The following is a 17,185-nucleotide window of genomic DNA, read 5'->3' on the forward strand; positions in this document are numbered from 1 at the left end:
AGGTATAGGTTTTTAAAATAAATTTTCAATCAGTTTCATATACAATTTTTATTTGATTCATATATTAGTTTTGCCTTTTCCCCCAAAATTGAAAAAAATTAATGTCATGTTTTCCATATATAAAATAGTATTCAATTATTTAAAAATCCATATAAATGATACTTGTTACTATTTCTTGTTTAAGCCCTCATCAGTGTGTTTTCTCTGCTATATTTTTTAATTCTGTAAACAAATTCTGAATTCTCTATCATGACCCGTGCTTGTTAGAGATCAATGCTCAGTCATGGATTTGATATTACCGAGTACAAACAATGTGCAGTCTATGTGTGCTGGGACATACCATTCACCAAACTTCTCAGCTGTTTCACCACTGTCTCTATCAACTTCTGTTTGTCTCGGTCATTCTTCCTGAACTGAGCAAATATATTGTTCTTTTTGCTAGTATCCTTCATCCTAGAAATATATGTGAATGAAGAAGCTTAGAAGAAAGGAAATTAAAGCTAGGCTGTCACAAGCAAGATATTTTGGCATGCTTTGAATTGTCTCACACTAAACCTACACCTGAAAAGATATACTTTAAAAGAACAGGTACTAATAAATGTACAGATATAGAAACCACACAAGAACTAGCAGCTCTATTTTACATTTTTGCACTACTAATAGTATTCTCCCATTAGTATGTAAATCTAGGTTTTCACATATCATACTACTTTCTGTTAACATTCCATAGAGTATGCTAAAATATCCTATATGGACTCTGCATTCACAGGAAGACTAGGTGAAAAGAAACAAAGCATTAAAACTCTAAAACAGCCATGTTTTTGCTGCAGTAGTGTTTCATGACATTGTAAAATAAATTTATATTCATTTTAAACAGGTCTTTATGTCCTTTCACAGATATCTTGCAATGTGGCAAAGTAACAATTTTAATTTAAAAACTGAAAGTCTTAATGATGACACTCAAAAATAGGACTGAGTGAAGAGAAGCCATCACATACTGAGAGGGAAAAGCCACACCCCAGCTGTGTGCAGCAAGACAAGGCGCCCAGGACATCCTGCCACCTCAGGCTTTACAACAGTACTTTCCTGAGTCATATTTCTCTACCTGCAAAGAATCCAAGTTTTAGAGAACGCTGGTGGCAAAAATTCCAAATCCTGGCCATATTTTATAAGATATATTTGTTCCTATCTGTGGGGTTTTGTTGTTGTTGTTTTGTTGTTTTGTGGAAAGTGGTTCCAGTTCTGACTTATACCTCCAATACTTTTTTTTTTCAATGCTGGGGATGAACCCAGGGTCTGGTACATGCTAGTCAAGTGGTCTTCCACTGAGCTATATCCCTAGCACTCTGTAAACATATTTATAAGGACAATTAAACCTGAAAAATTCAAGATATAATAGGAAAGATGTTTTGTTCACATCAATATAAACAGCAATTCTGAAGGGCAAGAAATAAGCTTATCTTTTGGTCATTGAAATGAACTCAAGAGGTCATTGCTCAAGAGGTTAAATGCCTTCTTAGCAAGTGAGAGGCCCTAAGTTTAAACCCCAGTACAGCCAAAAAAAATTTAACAAAGGAAATCAGCTTTCAAACTCCATCTAAATATTTCTCTTTTCATGGAAATATCTAGTTCTTCATTTTGTTGTTGAATAAAAACCTAACAAAAACTGCTCAGCAAACAAAATTTCAGAATATACTCACTTCTCCAAAAGAATAAGGGCTGTGTTTGGATTCACACGAAGGTACTTAGAAGCTGGCTGTCCATAATCAGCTAGATAAGTAGACCAATCCCAAACCATAAACAGGTCAAGGAGCTGAGGAAGATGGGGAAAACGTTACATCAGCTTTTAATTATTTACTCATATATAAATTAAGTATATGCCATTCTTAGTCCATTTTAATATGAATTGTTTCTTAGATGGAACACAATAAGGAAATTAATCTTTAAAACTTCATTAACTATACTTTATACCAAAACAGTCTACATTGTTTTTCTTTGAAATTAGCAAAACTATCAGTAGTTGCTTTTCTAATAACTTTATTGCATTTCCATATAATTAGAAATAATGAAAACCCTTTCATTATTACATTATGCTAATTATGTGAACTAATGTTTAGAGATTTTATCTTTATTCACTTTTTTGTCAGTACTTAATTAATAAGGGTTGGTGCTACTAATTACATAAGGATTTTGTAAAGAACCTTTTTTCCTTACAGGTTTTTCTTTGTTTTTCAAAGATGTTTGCACCCTTACTTTCCTAAAGTAATTTAACCCAAAAACTCAGATAATCTCAATTAAGTGCATTAAACAACCTCTGCTGGATTCTCTCTCGTGACAGATCCTCAGTATTATTATGAAAGGAGGGCTTTGGATTGAGCCTGTTAACTCTAGGCAATCATTTTGTATAAACAAACAACAATAACAAAAAAAGAAGCCCTCTTGTTTTTGGCAGTGTCTTAAATTGACTATTTGCTTTATAAACTCCAGTTAGAATCATTGTCAAATATGGAAGTAATCTTTTAAAAGCAATGCCATGCCTACACCAAAGCGCCTAACTCCTTATCCAACTTTAAAACCCTAATCCCCTTTAAGCCATTTAAAACCAACTTCCTATCCACATCTGAACTGTTTCAGAAAGCTAAATGCTTTACTTGCTACTTCCTTTAGTTTTTATATCTTCTTCTTTTTTTTAACTTACTTTTTAAGTAAGGGGTCTCTTGGTTTTGCTTTCAAATGAAGGAAGCATTTGTATTTACTCACAGGCTACACAAGCAGAACCACTGACTCTAATGGATAAAACTTCTAGGGTGATTAAAGCCACCCAAAGAAATATTAGAAGAATCCAGCTTTTCCTTAGGAAGGTAAGGGACTTGTTTGACTCTTCACATCTGATTCACGACTATTAATAGAGACTCTTGCAAAGACAGAAAATGCTATAATGAAATGTTAACTATTAAAAGCCACCCTATTTACTTTCTGATAAGATGACATTCTAGACCATACTAAAAGTGAATACACAGGTACAGAAACTATAATGAGACAATGTAAAAAACATACTGCCTAAAAATGAAAAGGGAACTTATGTGTAATTTCGGCAACAAGTACATTTTTCTCTCGCAAAGAGAGAAAGTTACTTGCATACACTCAGATGGTGAGAATATAATGTATAACTTTGCTGGAATGTGACTCTGCAATGTGTTTAAAAAACCTTATAAAACACCATTTCTTCAATTTAGTAATCATACTTATCGGAATGAAATTTCAGGAAAAACTAATAAAGGCAGACAAAAATTTATGTACAAAGACAGTAATCTCAAACATGTCATTTGCTTATCAAAAAACTGAAAACAGCCCAAATCTCAATATCAAAAGACTGATTAAATAGTGAGGTATACCTGTATGATAAACATCACATGCTTATTAAAATTAATGTTACATAGAATTTAAAATTACTTGGGAAGGTTTTTATGATAAATTCTTAATCACAGAATACCCCCTTAAAAAAGACTGAAAGAAAATATGAAAAAAATGTTAAGAATTGTTGCTATTTGTAGGGTGAGATTATGTGTAATTTATTGCCTCTCATTTCATAATATTCTATCATGGGCATATGTTAATGCTATGGTTAAAAATAACATTTATATGTTTATGTGTTAAAATAAATTTCAGTAATGAGCAGCCATCATACAGTTGTCAGCACAGCCTCATTATCAAGGATTCCTCTTTCAGGTACATGTTATGTGTTTGCACAAGTGTATGTGAGCATGTAAGTAGTCAGCAGAAAGTAACTGCTTAATATACTGGCTATAATCTCCCTTTCTTTCCAAAAGGCATTAGCAATGTGATCTTTGGGATATGGAAGAGGAAGCCTTTAAATAAGGCTTCTTTTCTCTTAGGCTGATCTACCCACAGGTAGGAAAGGAGGCTACTTAATGAATTAAAAACCCACACCAACTCCAACTGTGAATACAGAATTGGTTCTTCTACAGCACAAAAAAGACACTCCTAGATAAAGAAACCCTATTCTTACAATTTTCACATGTGGTCAGACACCATATACAAATCTCTCATATGCAGATACTCAAATGTAAATCACTAGAAATTACAGGATTTACAAAAGTTAACCTACCTGCCCACATGTGGACAAATCTAATCCATGATTTCACATTTACATTAATACTTTGTAAAATACACATCATAGTTAAACTGCACATTAAAGACTAAGGAATCCATTGCTAATGTAGATAAAAGGGCCAAGATGTAAATAAAATTCATTTAATCATTCAATAAATATCGTGGTCCACCTATATTGTGCTAGATACTATGCTAGGCATCAGAGATACAGTATTGAAACCAGACAATGTCCTTTCCTCAAGGTGCTTACATTGTAAGTAGGGACACAGTTAACAAGGAAGTAAGTAATATCTTAATTCTAACATAAAGAATTTATTTAAAAAAAAAACTATTCACACAAAATCCTAGTAATTTAAACTCTAGTAACAGATGAGGAAGCTACTAACTGTTTAATACAAAGTAAGACAGAAACCACTGCTTGCTTGCTTTTTACTCTCTGTCTCTGAATACCCTTGAACATCATTTCATTGTCTATGTCCTGAAGGCTACATGGATTTGGACAGAAAGGAAAGGTGAGGTCAGCAAGTATGATGATCTCATATTCTGATTTCTAGCTTCTATGTGTGAAAGGATTTTTCAAATGCACAATGTTGCTAGTATGAGTAAATACAAAAAAATGCCACAAAGCTCTTAGCAAACTCAAAGTGTGTTCAGCATAGTGAAACCACTCAGATATTCAAGAAATAACTGATTGATGATGCCAGACCATTATTCCAAGTTTACAGAAGCTTCATGCATACAAAAACTCAGCATACTACAGATGACTTCAGCTTATGCTGACAGAAAAAGGCCAATGGTGGCCTGCAAGCGAACGTGGCAAATGAACGCAGTCAGTTGACTTCCCTCCTTCATCATCTCTCCCAGGTTTTCACTGGGGTACTGATAGAGTATGGATTCCTTCACGGTATTATTAGAGCACAAGGTCTAATAACTGAGTAAAATGACCTTCCTAGAGAAAGCATGACTAATATTTCTGAATGGTTTACCAGTGTCCTTCATCCACAACCATTATAAGGTTCCTTTCCATGTTTAAAAATACAGTTCTACTGAAGTGAAAGGTGCCCCACGCTGATACTACACTAGACCATATTTTATGAACTGAACCCACTTCCATAGGTTGCTACCCATGCCTGTCTGACCAAGCAGCACAATTCCTGGTCTTTGGTTGGATGACTTAAAATGAACATGATTGCTGAAGGAGTGTCTCAAGTGGCAAGAGTGTCTGCCTAGCAAGTATGAGCCTAAGTTCAAATCCCAGTACCACCAAAAAAAAAAAAAAAAAAAAAATTATTGCCCAACATCAGAACGAGAAGGGCAGAGGAAAATGAGGTGTCACCAGGGACCACTAACACTCAGCTTCACTCTACATCATGCCTTGGGGACTGCCTCTCACAATCTGCCTGCTTTCACAGGATGGACTATTTATAACATTAAAACCTCAATTATAGAAAGTCTCACCTCTCTGTTTTAAGTTTTGCTTCCTTCAGATGGCAGCATGCAAATAACACATTTGTTATTAATCACACAAAATCTCTTTTAGTCTTGAAAATAAACAGTAAGACATGGCCTCAACAGGTGAATTTATTAGTTAACACATATACCTGAAGTTCAAAGATGTAGATCAAACATGAACAAAAACAAAAATCTCACCAGATTATCCAAAAGCAATTTTACAAATACTTATTAAAGGATAAAGTCAGGCATATGATAATGAAAATTGGTATTAAGTTCTATAAATGGGCTTGTTCCAATAGTCAAGTAAAATAATTCCACGTTAAGTCCTTTTGGGAAGTAAGCAAAGTATGGATCATATAAAAATGAATAGCAAAATAATGTGCCTCAGTTTCATCTCAGAATGATTTATAAGACTATCTCAAGTTAGCCTCCTAACTTTTTTCACTAAGGATTCAAAAATACCCTTCATAACTAATCTGAACACATCATGGATTTATGACAATCTTTGTAAGTGAGTCATACGTTTCACTTCCTCTATGCTCCCTGTGTGTCCAGCAACAAAAAGATCAGCTTAAGGAAAGAAATGGTTGCATGGGTGGTCCCATTTATATGCTCAAAATAGTTGAATCACTTCAGAATCACTGAGGAATTCATTTGTATCAACCCATTTAGCTTGTTGACAGTTTCTCATCCTACAGGCTGGCTCCCAGTCTACACCCAAAAACTTGGGGTCTCAGAACTGTTGAGATCACTTTGTGCAAATGACACAATGAATCTAGGCAGACTTAAAATCATTCTATGGAACTCTTGAAGTGGCTTTTTGCCTTTGTAAAAATGAATCCACAATGCCAGGTCACTTTTTCCTTGAATCTGGTTTAGCTTTCTTTGTTTTGAGTCTTTTGGATTTTGCTTTTGAAGCACCTCATGGGCAGTGACCCAAGACAGAAGATAAATAAAGTTAAGCCAACCTCAAGAGAAAAGCAATTGGGGATACCAGGTTTGCTTTTGTAAACGTGAACAGTGACCTGGGGGCTCAGGGTTAAACTTAGTCCCCCAAGTTCCCTTTTCCAAACACAAAATCCACCTGGGACCTCAGGGTTGCTTTGCAGATTCCAAAAGTAAACCAGATCAATTTTCCTTTGCCTCCAAAAAACAAAGCTGATGCATGGGTTCCTAGAGTGCTTCAGAGATTTAAACAACACAACTCCTAAACCCAATACAGCTTTAAGGAAGAAATTCTTGTCCTTCAAACAAATCCTGAGTAATTAGTCACTGGGAATTCAAGAAAAAAGGGTCTTCCTAAATTAGCCACATTGGAGGGTAATACTAGTCCCTTTTCTAAATAGGTAGTGAGATCAAATGATGAGCTCCAAATGATTTTAAAGCTCCTGGCTTTTGCACATTTGGAAAACTTCACATGCAGCATACAAGAGAAACTTACACAGCAGTCACAGAAAACTATAAAGAAGCAAAAACAATACTGTGCCTCCAGGCACTCCCTTTCTTGCCTTGAGGCATTAATTGTCCTTATGTTACCTTCTGGCTCTCTGATACACCGTTCCTATGCCTGCCCTCCTCAAATACCCATTTACCAAATCTGTTCTCTGCCAGCCTTTCAACTCTAAGTGCAAACTCTGAGTGCTTTGTGTTTAAAGGCACTTGACTCAAGGGAACTGCACATAGCAGAAGTAGAATTTGGATACTAAGCCAATAGTATTTTTTTTTTTTTGGTACTGGGGTTTGAACTCAAGGCCTATACCTTGAGCCACTCCACCAGACCTTTTTTGTGATGGGTTTTTTCAAGATAGGGTCTAGGGAACTATTTGCCCAAGCTGGCTTTGATCCTCCTGGATCTCTGCTTCCTGAATAGCTAGGATTACAGGTGTGAGCCACTGGCACCCAGCTCAAATATAGATATATATACTTTTAAAATTTTTTTGGTGGTACTGGGGTTTGAACTCTGGACCTCTTACTTGGCAGGCTGGGGTTCTACCACTTGAGCCATGCCCCAACCCTATAATATGTCTTGATATATTATATTTTGATGTTAAGCTAAGCTTGGTGGTCTTAGGTAACTACTGGGTAGGTTTAGAATTTGGAAAAAAGAGGTAAATAGTATAATCTATATAACCTGATTTATACACTTCCAATTTTACGAAACTTGGATTACTTTCATGACTACAATGGCATAGAGATACATATGTATAGTTTATGTGGTTGACTTGTTTATTAAAATTAATTTTATCAAAATAATACACAGTTAAAAATCAAACAAGGTATATCACAGTGGCAACAGTTCACCATCCTTCTCTTCCTAGTCTCAGAAAAGAACTCCTTGTTAGTTAGCCCCTACTTCGCTATTAAACTTATTTTTCTAATTTTGGATTTATCATCTTATAGCTATTACATATGACAGTTTACAATACTTACACTAGTTTCCTATTTTTGGTAGCTATCTCACAATTTTTCTCTATTTTTACATTAAGAACTTTAATGTAATTAAAGTGACACCACTCTTTTTTAGCTTTTAAAAACAGTTTTGAGATGTACCATACAATTCTCTCAAATCAATGGCTTTTAGTATATTCACAAGCTTCTACACCATCTCAATCCTAGAGCACTCCTCTCCAAACCTCCACATCCATTAGAAGTCACTCCCCAAAAAGGAATCATATAACATTGTCTTTTGTAACTGGCTTTTTTCACTTAGCATGTTTTCAAGGCTTACCATATATATTGTAATACTTCATTCTTTTTGTTGCTGAATAATATTCCATATACCACATTTTGTTTATCCAATTATCAGCTGCTGAACATTTGGGATTTTTCTCTTTTTAGCTATTGAATAAGTTGCATTTATGTACATTTTTTTTGTGAGCATAAGTTTTCATTTCTTTCAGATATATACACACATGCATATATAGTTAGGAACAGAATTTGTTATGAAACTTTTAACAGGGTCATGAACTCTATTTAGTAATGTAAGAATAGTAGCACCTTCTATTCTTGAGTTTTAAAATAATTCTTCTGGCAAATAAAGGTCAAAACATTTACATTATATATTTAAACCAAATAACAATAGGTATTTAACTAAAGTCTCTTTATGAATCCAGAAAAAAGATACTAATAAATTCTTATAAAGAGTTTAATTCATTCTTCATTTCTGAAAAACAAAAGCCCTAATAATCAACTAATACAAGAAAGAACATTTCATACAGTTTCCACAGATTTACTTCAAATATGTGAATGTGATTTAGGTTTTTATCACACACTCTCACACACACACACACACACACACACACGATTTGTTTTTCTTCAGTCATAAAAAGTACCTAGCCAGTTTCCTGATAGGGTAAGTAAGGTAGGCTGCACATAGGTTGGTAACACTTACCTAATTACCCAAGCCAGAAACCTGGATTCAGTCTGCTTTGACTCCTTTGTCTGCAATTCCTGTATCTAAATTATTGCCCAATTATGCCAATTTAACCTCCCAAATATTTCCTAAATTCACTTACTTCCTATTTTCCAGCCCTGCCACTACTGCTGTCCTAATTCAGACATCGTAACCTTTCCTCTGGGGCTTTTAGTCTTGCCTATCCCCGCTGCCAATCTCTTCCAATACTCCAGAGTCTACCAGCTTCTTTCTACACTGAGCCATGGATAAAGTCAAATACAAATTTCATCACACCACTCAGTTTGCTTAAAGTCTTTGATGGTTAATCTCAGCACCGCAAAAATTAATTCATTAAAAAGTCTTTGTTGGCTTCTCAATTGCTGTAAGATAAAGTTCAGTTTCCTTAACATAACATGCAAAACTACCTTGGACCTTATTCAGGTTAACCTTTTGGCTTCCTCTTCTGTCTCATAATTCAATTTTTTTTTCTTTTTGGTGGCACTGGGATTTGAACTCAGGGTGTCATGCTTGCTAGGCAGGTGCTCTATTACTTGAGCCACTTCAACAGCCCTAATTCAAACTTCTGAACAAAGAACTACTAGTCTCCATTGTCTTGTAAACTATGCTAACCACAGAATATTGCTCATTTCTTTTCCTGTGTGGAGTCCCCTTCCCTCCTTCTTCAATTATGTAATTCTTACTTATTCCATAAAACCTTCCTCTCCCAGGAAACCTGCTCAGAATACCTCGTTTGGATTAAGCTGCTCCTCCTCTGTGTCCTCATAGTGCCTTCTACCTAGTTCTATCACAGTATTTTTCATAGTATACACAATTACAGTATTTTTCTAAGTCTACAATGAACTCATGTCTTCCATAAAAATATGGCTATGCTGCCATTTACATGTAAATTATAATTATTATTATTATTGGCAGTTGTGGGGTTTGTATTCAGGACCTCACACTTGCTAGGCAGGTATTCTACTGCTTGAGCAACTCTGCCGGCCCTTTTTTGTGTTAGGTATTTTTTGAGATATGGTCCCACAAACTGTTTTCCCAGGCTGGCCTTGAACCATGATCTTTCTGATCTCCGCCTTCTGAGTAGCTAGGGATAAGGACGTGAGCCACCAGCACCTGGCACATATAAATTATTAATAATGAAGATATCTCTCATTTTTTAATAACGCTTTATAGCATTCTGAAAATCAGACTAGTCTATTTAAAGGTTTCATCTGTGCTATGGTATCTACTACAATATTTCACAACTGAAGTTTTGCTCTCAAGATTACCTTTGTAAGCCACTGATGCCACCATTTAACATGTTAAATAAACATTCCTGGGTCATACATTTAATTTTCTGTACAAATCCATTACATCATCTGCTACACTTATATAACAGTTAGTTATGTAATAACTTCCCCAGTGAAGCTCAAAGACTTCCATTACTAAGGAAATCAAATCCTGAAACTCATGATGTGAGGTGTTCACCAGACTTTCAATTCTCTCTGATGAGTCATTTTGCCTCACAGAAGCTTTGAAGAAATAAAATCTGACTGTGTGAATTGACTTTGGAAGACCTCGAGCAACAAAGAAAAACAATATGGATTAGCCAATGAAAAAGTGTGTATGCTGATGTGTCTATACTCCAGAATATGGCAGGTACTTGAGTGCAATAGCTGGACTAGGCTTGGGTTTCTTTTGTACTTCTTTATAGTGCAAATGCTAACAAAAACAAGGGAATGGCTAGTTTTTTCAAAATCTGAACGATTCTGGGTATTTTCCACCAATCCTCACTCTCCACATGGGCAATGGCTGTGATTTAGCATAAAGCAAATGAAAACTTAGACAGTCACCTGGATTAATTTAATGTTCAATAAAATTATCTATATGTTTTACTCTAAAATTATAGTTATAAATGCTCACTACTGTCTTTGCGGGGAAAATGCTAAGCTAAAGTTAAAATACTTCAAAAACCAGAGGCATCTTGTCACATTCCCTTCTTTAAAATGGAACTTAGGTCATTTAACGTAAGTTAAATTAACCAAAACTTAAATCAAATTCCAACTTGCCTCAGGAGGATAAATTTCTATGGCGATACTTTAGCACACACTAGAAAAATCAAGTAGGGCCCCCAGGTCTAGCCCTGGATTCCACGAGGTCCGCCCTTTGGTGGAGTGGTGAATAGAATTTAAGACTCATAAATCATCTTTTCTGCTTTATAGAAATAAGGTCTCAGATTTGTGTCCTAAAAGTATAGACCCTTTACTACTTTGTCCTGAAATCCAGAGGAATGAAAAATGAGTTGGACTTCTATACTCAGCATGATAGAGTTAAGGAAAATGGGGATCTGTTAAAGAGAGGGAATTATGGGCTGGGGGTATAACACAGTGGTAGTGTGCTTGCCTGATATGCACAAGGCCCTGGGTTTGACCCCCCCAACAACACCAAGGGAAAAAAAAAAAAAAAGGAGAGTACTTGTATTTAATGGGACTTGGATCCTCAGTCATTTCTTTCTCACGCCTGTAATCCTAGCTACTCAGGAGGCAGAGATCAGGAGGAGCATGGTTCAAAGCCAGCCTGGGCATGTAGTTTGTGAGACCCTATCTCGAAAAACCCTTCACAAAAATAGGGCTGGTAGAGTGGCTCAAGGTGAAGGCCCTGAGTTCAAGCCCCAGTACTGCCAAAAAAAAAAAGCTTTATAATTGTTACTCAAATAATTAAAAATATTCATTTAGCTTACTTTTCTTGAATCTAAAAGGCACTTATTTATTAACCCCTAATTATCCATTTACTTCCAGATCTGATTGTATATGTAATTATCTTTTGTCAGGTATAATAATTTGCTCGATAAACATGTCAGGACACGTGCTGCTTAGTCTGTTTCAACAGATAAATGTAGTCTTTCCATAGCCTCAAGACATACTTAAATATGAGGGGGAGGTAGTTATCAAACTATTTTGAAGTTGATTCACTAAGTTCACATCATGTGGGCAAGGCTTACTTTGGACTTGATACTTACCTGAGTGCTTAGTTAGTTACAGGTTCCTGAGACAAGGTAACAGTGACAACACTGCAACATTGTGACTAATGCAGGTATCTACATGAACTTCAAAATGCAGCTTAGTTAAGCAGCTAATGGCAAATAGTTATTGACATCACACCATCACTACAGATTACAGCAGTAAAATGCTAAAAGAGAAACTAAATAAAAACAGGAAGGGAAGGACTTTTTTCTTTTGAAGATAAATGCAGACACTGGAATGAAATGGACTGTGATCTAAGTCCTATCCTGCTTGTACAATGTGGATCAGCACTATGGGAGTACAAAAAGAAATCTCCATCTGACCTCAGCATAACCTAAACAGGAAATTAGAACATTTCTAAGTAAAATAGGCTGTGTCATCCTGTTAGGATAATTGTTTCCATTGACACTTTGCATAAACATCTCACATAGGCCATTAGAAAAAAACTCAAGCCATAGCGTCTCTTCTTTGTAAGACATAAAAACAATGCCTGGCCTTCAACACAGCTGAGGAGGTAAAGTTTTGTTGGTGATAATTAGGAGGAGAACAAAGAAAAGGAAAGAGATAAACAGGTAAGAAAGTTGGATGTTATCTAAGTTTTTATATATTGTTTGAAAATAAATTCATAAAGTATTAAAAGTAAAACTTTTAATGGTCAGAATCTGAGGAATATCCAATGATTTTGAGGGAAGACTTAATGGATAATACAGCTTACAATGAATTAAGCAAATTTTTAAAAGGATAACTTAAAATATCTGATATTTGATTATGTGCTTCAGCATATCAGATACTGGGGTCCATTTGGTTGGTGAAAATCAAGTCCTCCATTTTCTCAACTAATCAATACTTTACGGATAATATTTACTTATCTGATTGTATTTCACATGGATAATAAAATGCTTAAGAGTTAATGTTTCTTATAACATTGTCTTAGTCCATTCAGCTGCTGTAACAAAATATCACGGATTGAGTATTTCATAAACAACAGAAACTTATTTCTCACTGTTCTGAAGGCCATAGAGACACCAATAGTATATTTATGATTATGCCTTATAAATTCCTTTCCAACCCAATTTTTAAGAAATCAAGCCACTTTCATCTACATTAACCATTAACCATTTAAAGAAGTTATAACCTAGGTTTCAACTTTTTCTTCTGTAATGAAGGGACTGTGATCATATGTGACAAAATGACATGTTACATGCTATTTCACACTATGCTGATGGTGCAGTCTTTGGATTCAAGGAGCACATTAGTGTAGTGGAAAACTATTCACACAATCATAACTAACACTAACATGCTAACAGAGCTATGCATAGATTATGAGAACATTAAGTGTTGCTGGGGTATGTGTGGAAAGACCTGAGGAGCTGTCTTACATGGCACCCAAACTGAATCTAAGCTAATCAGGGAAAAGGAGAGGTGTTTTAAGCAGATTGGACAACATGAAAAAAGGCACAAAGCTGAGAAACAGTTGTGCTAATTGGGAATGTCAAGCACTTCAGTGAAGTTAAACTGAAATATGAGTAAGGGAGTACTTCCCAGGACAGGCTGGGGGAGGGGGCAGGGACTGGGTCACAGAAGGATGTGGATGCCTTATTATAGAACCTTGGGTAGTCACTGAAAGGTTCTAAGCAAGGGAGCTGACATGGGCAGATTCACCACTTAGATAACTCCAACAGTTCTGTGAGAATGGATCTGAGGAGAAAAAACTCAAGGCAGAAAAAATAATTAGGAGATTGTTGCGACAACTTACAATACACTGAGACAGACAGGCAGATAGTTGGGATGGAAAGAAAAGGACGGATAGGTGGTAGGTAGGTAGGTAAGATGGAGAGAAGAAGATAGGTTTGAGAAATATTTAGGAGTAAATATCCCTAGGACACAGTGATTAACTGGATATAGGATCCACTAACTAGAAAAGAGAACACAGAAAGAAGTTCTCGAGATCTGAGAATGAGGAAAGAAGACACGTTGAAAACTTTGGCCACAGAGGATATGGGACATATACCAAAGTAGAAACATCTGCTAAGCAATTGGATGTGTATCTGAAGCATACTCCAGTTTGTGCCAGAGAGAATGGCTGAGAGTGGATCAGCTCACCCAGATATAGTGTGTAGAGAGCAGGGCTCTTCCTTAGAAACCTCAGGGACACTAACATTTCGGGAGTAGGAAATGGAGAACATAAAGAAGAAAGAGGAATAATGTTAAGAGAGTACAGCGTTTGAAGAGAGTTTTAAAGAGGACATGATCAACATTATTAAATGTGGCAGAAAGAACGAGTCAAATAAGGGCTAAAACTGTTTACTGGCCTTCTCTGGTGACATGAGTGAATACTATTTCAATGTAGCAAAGCAGACAGTAGAGGAATGAATGAGAGATGAGGAAGTAAGGACAAAGTACTCTCTTAAAGATTTCAGTGCAAAGGAGAGAAAACATGAAACGTATTTTTAGGCTGTGGTAGTTAGGTAAAGGCTACAACAGAGGAAAAGTAGATGCATACTGAACAAAGTCCCATAGAAAAGGTGGGGTCAAGGACATAGGAGAAAGAGAAAGCCTTATTAAAATGGCTACCACCTCAGAATGAAGGAAAGGAGATGCAGATGGGTGTGAATATAGATAATCTGTGTGACTGCAAAAGTAACAGACAGACTGAAGGTGCTAAGAAATGAATGACAGGAGGCTCCAAAGGGCTGGAACTTTCCCTCAAGAGAAAGTTTTTCTATTCTATGAATAGAAAAGGGGAACTAAGAGAACACCAATCTCCCTGTTTGCACAGCCAGTGAGAGATGTGCACTAGAGGTGAAGTATCCCCAGAACTTCATAAAGAGGAGGTGAAGAAAACATTCTGCCTAACAGCTGAATAGGTAGCGCCACTTACATTAGAATGAGGGTTTTCAGCTGGCATAGCATGGGAAAGGCAGAAATGAAAGGAAATGACAAAAACTACCCAAAAAGATAAGGGAATGAAACAAGAAAAAGATTGTAATGTAGGAAGGAGTGGAATGCAAAAGCAGAAAGAAAACAATACTTAATTTCATTGAGTAATCACACATTTTAATCTACTAGGATGAGGGATTCATGTTTTGGTCTAGCCAGGTGAAGGCTGCAATGAGATCTCAGGATATTTGAAGCAGTAGCAAGCGACCTGTTTGAGGAAGAGTTTGGAACCAGTGGTTAGACTTCCTGAAGTGCCTTCTAATTCTCAGGGATTTCATGATCATAAAAATCACAGATTAACAGATCAAAGGTAGTTGGCACATGCTCTGACATTTAAAGAAAACACAAAGCAGGTCAAAGAAAAGGACAGAACTATAAATTGTAAAACACTCTAGGAACCAAAATATCACTTAACATTAATACTAACCATTGCAATATATACCTAAAAACGTTTAGGCAAAAATACTACAAAAGGTTCATTTTCAAATTAAAAAAATCCCTTTAGTAACTTTAGTCTTCTGATATATAATTAGTGAAATTTTTACTAATGACTATATCCACTTGACTCTTAAAAGGCACTATTATCCTACAAAAAAAGGATCTAGATTTCTTCCACAGGTTTACACACACACACACACACACACACACACACACTCACTAGTGCTAGTACAGTGTTAACAGTGTTGAGTTCTCCTAGTCATCTAAATTTAAAGACAGGTGGCTTTGTGTGAATTTTGGTATATGTACATGTGCCTGGTTTTGTGAGTCCATTTTTACCTTCTGACTAAATGAAGAGTCCTTCAAGGACAGAAGGAATAGTCCTTCCTTTAAGGTACTCAACAAAAGCTTCTTGAACTGGATTAAATTCTACTTCACAGAACACTTAGAGAAGCAAAAGATTAAGAATTATGTCTTTTCTGAGTCACAACAAATAGAAAGAAAAAGCAGAGAGATTAATGTGTAAGAAAAAGCTTCTAATTTCAACCTCTGGAAAAGGTGTGTAGAAAATTGGAGTCTGTGGTTCTTTCACATATAGGCAGATCCCCTATAATGGCTCCTGATAAACTCTTTACATAAAGTTCATTTGATTCTCCTAGTGTTTGCTTTATCTCTTGAACATCTGATTTGAGTGGTGTACAGGCTTTTTTGTACTTGATACCAAAGGAGAAAATGAGTTTCAGAGAGATTCTGTGCATTGTTGAAGTTGACATGTAAAGTAGGATTAGAATATGATTTCCTCAGTTTATAAGAGTCAAACAACTGGACTAGGATGGCTTAATATGTACTAGTTTTCCACTGACTTGTATATATACATATATATATATATATATACATATATATATATATATATATATGTATATATATACACACACAAATGTATGTATCTCCAATCTGCTTTCAAAATGAATGCTAAATATGGTTTTTAGAACTCTGTCATAAGACTCACATTGGATATGACAAATACAATATAGATGCAGTCTAGGCAATATTGTCTTATATAGCAAAGATAAAAAACAGTGAAAATGGTGATTCTGTTTATAATATTCATTAGATGTGAAACAGTAATAGTAATTATTGTTTTTCTGACAAAGCACACATTTAAATATCTCATAGCTATTCTCCAAATTCAAAATAAAACTATAAGAAAAAAGAGATATATTTCTATTCAATAAAAAAATTATTAGAAAAAATATTTATTAATGAATAATGGGAAGCTTGGCAAAAATGTGAAGTAATTCTGAAAGAGTCATTGTATGCACATATGAATAATAAAAAAAAAAGACAGTAAAAAAAAAATTCTGAAAGAGTTCCTTGTTGGATAGTGTCAACTATTCAAATTTGAATACTTACTAGACCATGTCAATACAGAGTTAATATTTAATAATTAGGTTAATGCATATACAAAATTAATCAAAGGCCAAGATGTCACTACCCTTTACTGTGACAGACTATTGCAAAATTTTTAGACTATTCCTTTCACTTAAAAAATATTGACAATTAAAAACACTTAAATTTGAGATTGCTTCTTTATTTTATGCAGTGCCTTATAATTTCCAGTCTATGAAGAGACATTGAAAATTTACCTCAAAACTCATCCATGGGCTAGGGATTTGACTCAGTGGTAGAGGCAGAGTGTCTGCTTAGCACACGTGATGCCTTGGGTTTGATCCCCACTATTGCCCCCACCAAAAACCAAACCAATCCAAAACTCCCACAGCATTATAATGCTTAAATTATAAGG

General features: G+C 35.4%; 1 protein-coding gene across 7 annotated transcripts in view; it reads right to left on the reverse strand.

Annotated features, from left to right (window-relative positions):
- Positions 1-18: 18 nt before the first annotated feature.
- Positions 19-17,185, reverse strand: part of Exoc6 (exocyst complex component 6) — a 210,817-nt gene continuing 193,650 nt past the window's right edge. For all 7 annotated transcript variants that reach the window (XM_074078754.1, XM_074078757.1, XM_074078759.1 and 4 more), the window contains 2 exons: positions 1,701-1,813; positions 19-453 (listed from right to left, as the gene is read on the reverse strand). In XM_074078754.1, coding sequence (XP_073934855.1) covers positions 321-453; positions 1,701-1,813 — 246 coding nt within the window. In that variant the 3' untranslated portion in view covers positions 19-320. The remainder of the gene's footprint in view (positions 454-1,700; positions 1,814-17,185) is intronic.

The sequence above is a fragment of the Castor canadensis genome, chromosome 7, assembly GCF_047511655.1.
Source record: "Castor canadensis chromosome 7, mCasCan1.hap1v2, whole genome shotgun sequence".
In the NCBI taxonomy this organism is placed as follows: domain Eukaryota; kingdom Metazoa; phylum Chordata; class Mammalia; order Rodentia; family Castoridae; genus Castor; species Castor canadensis.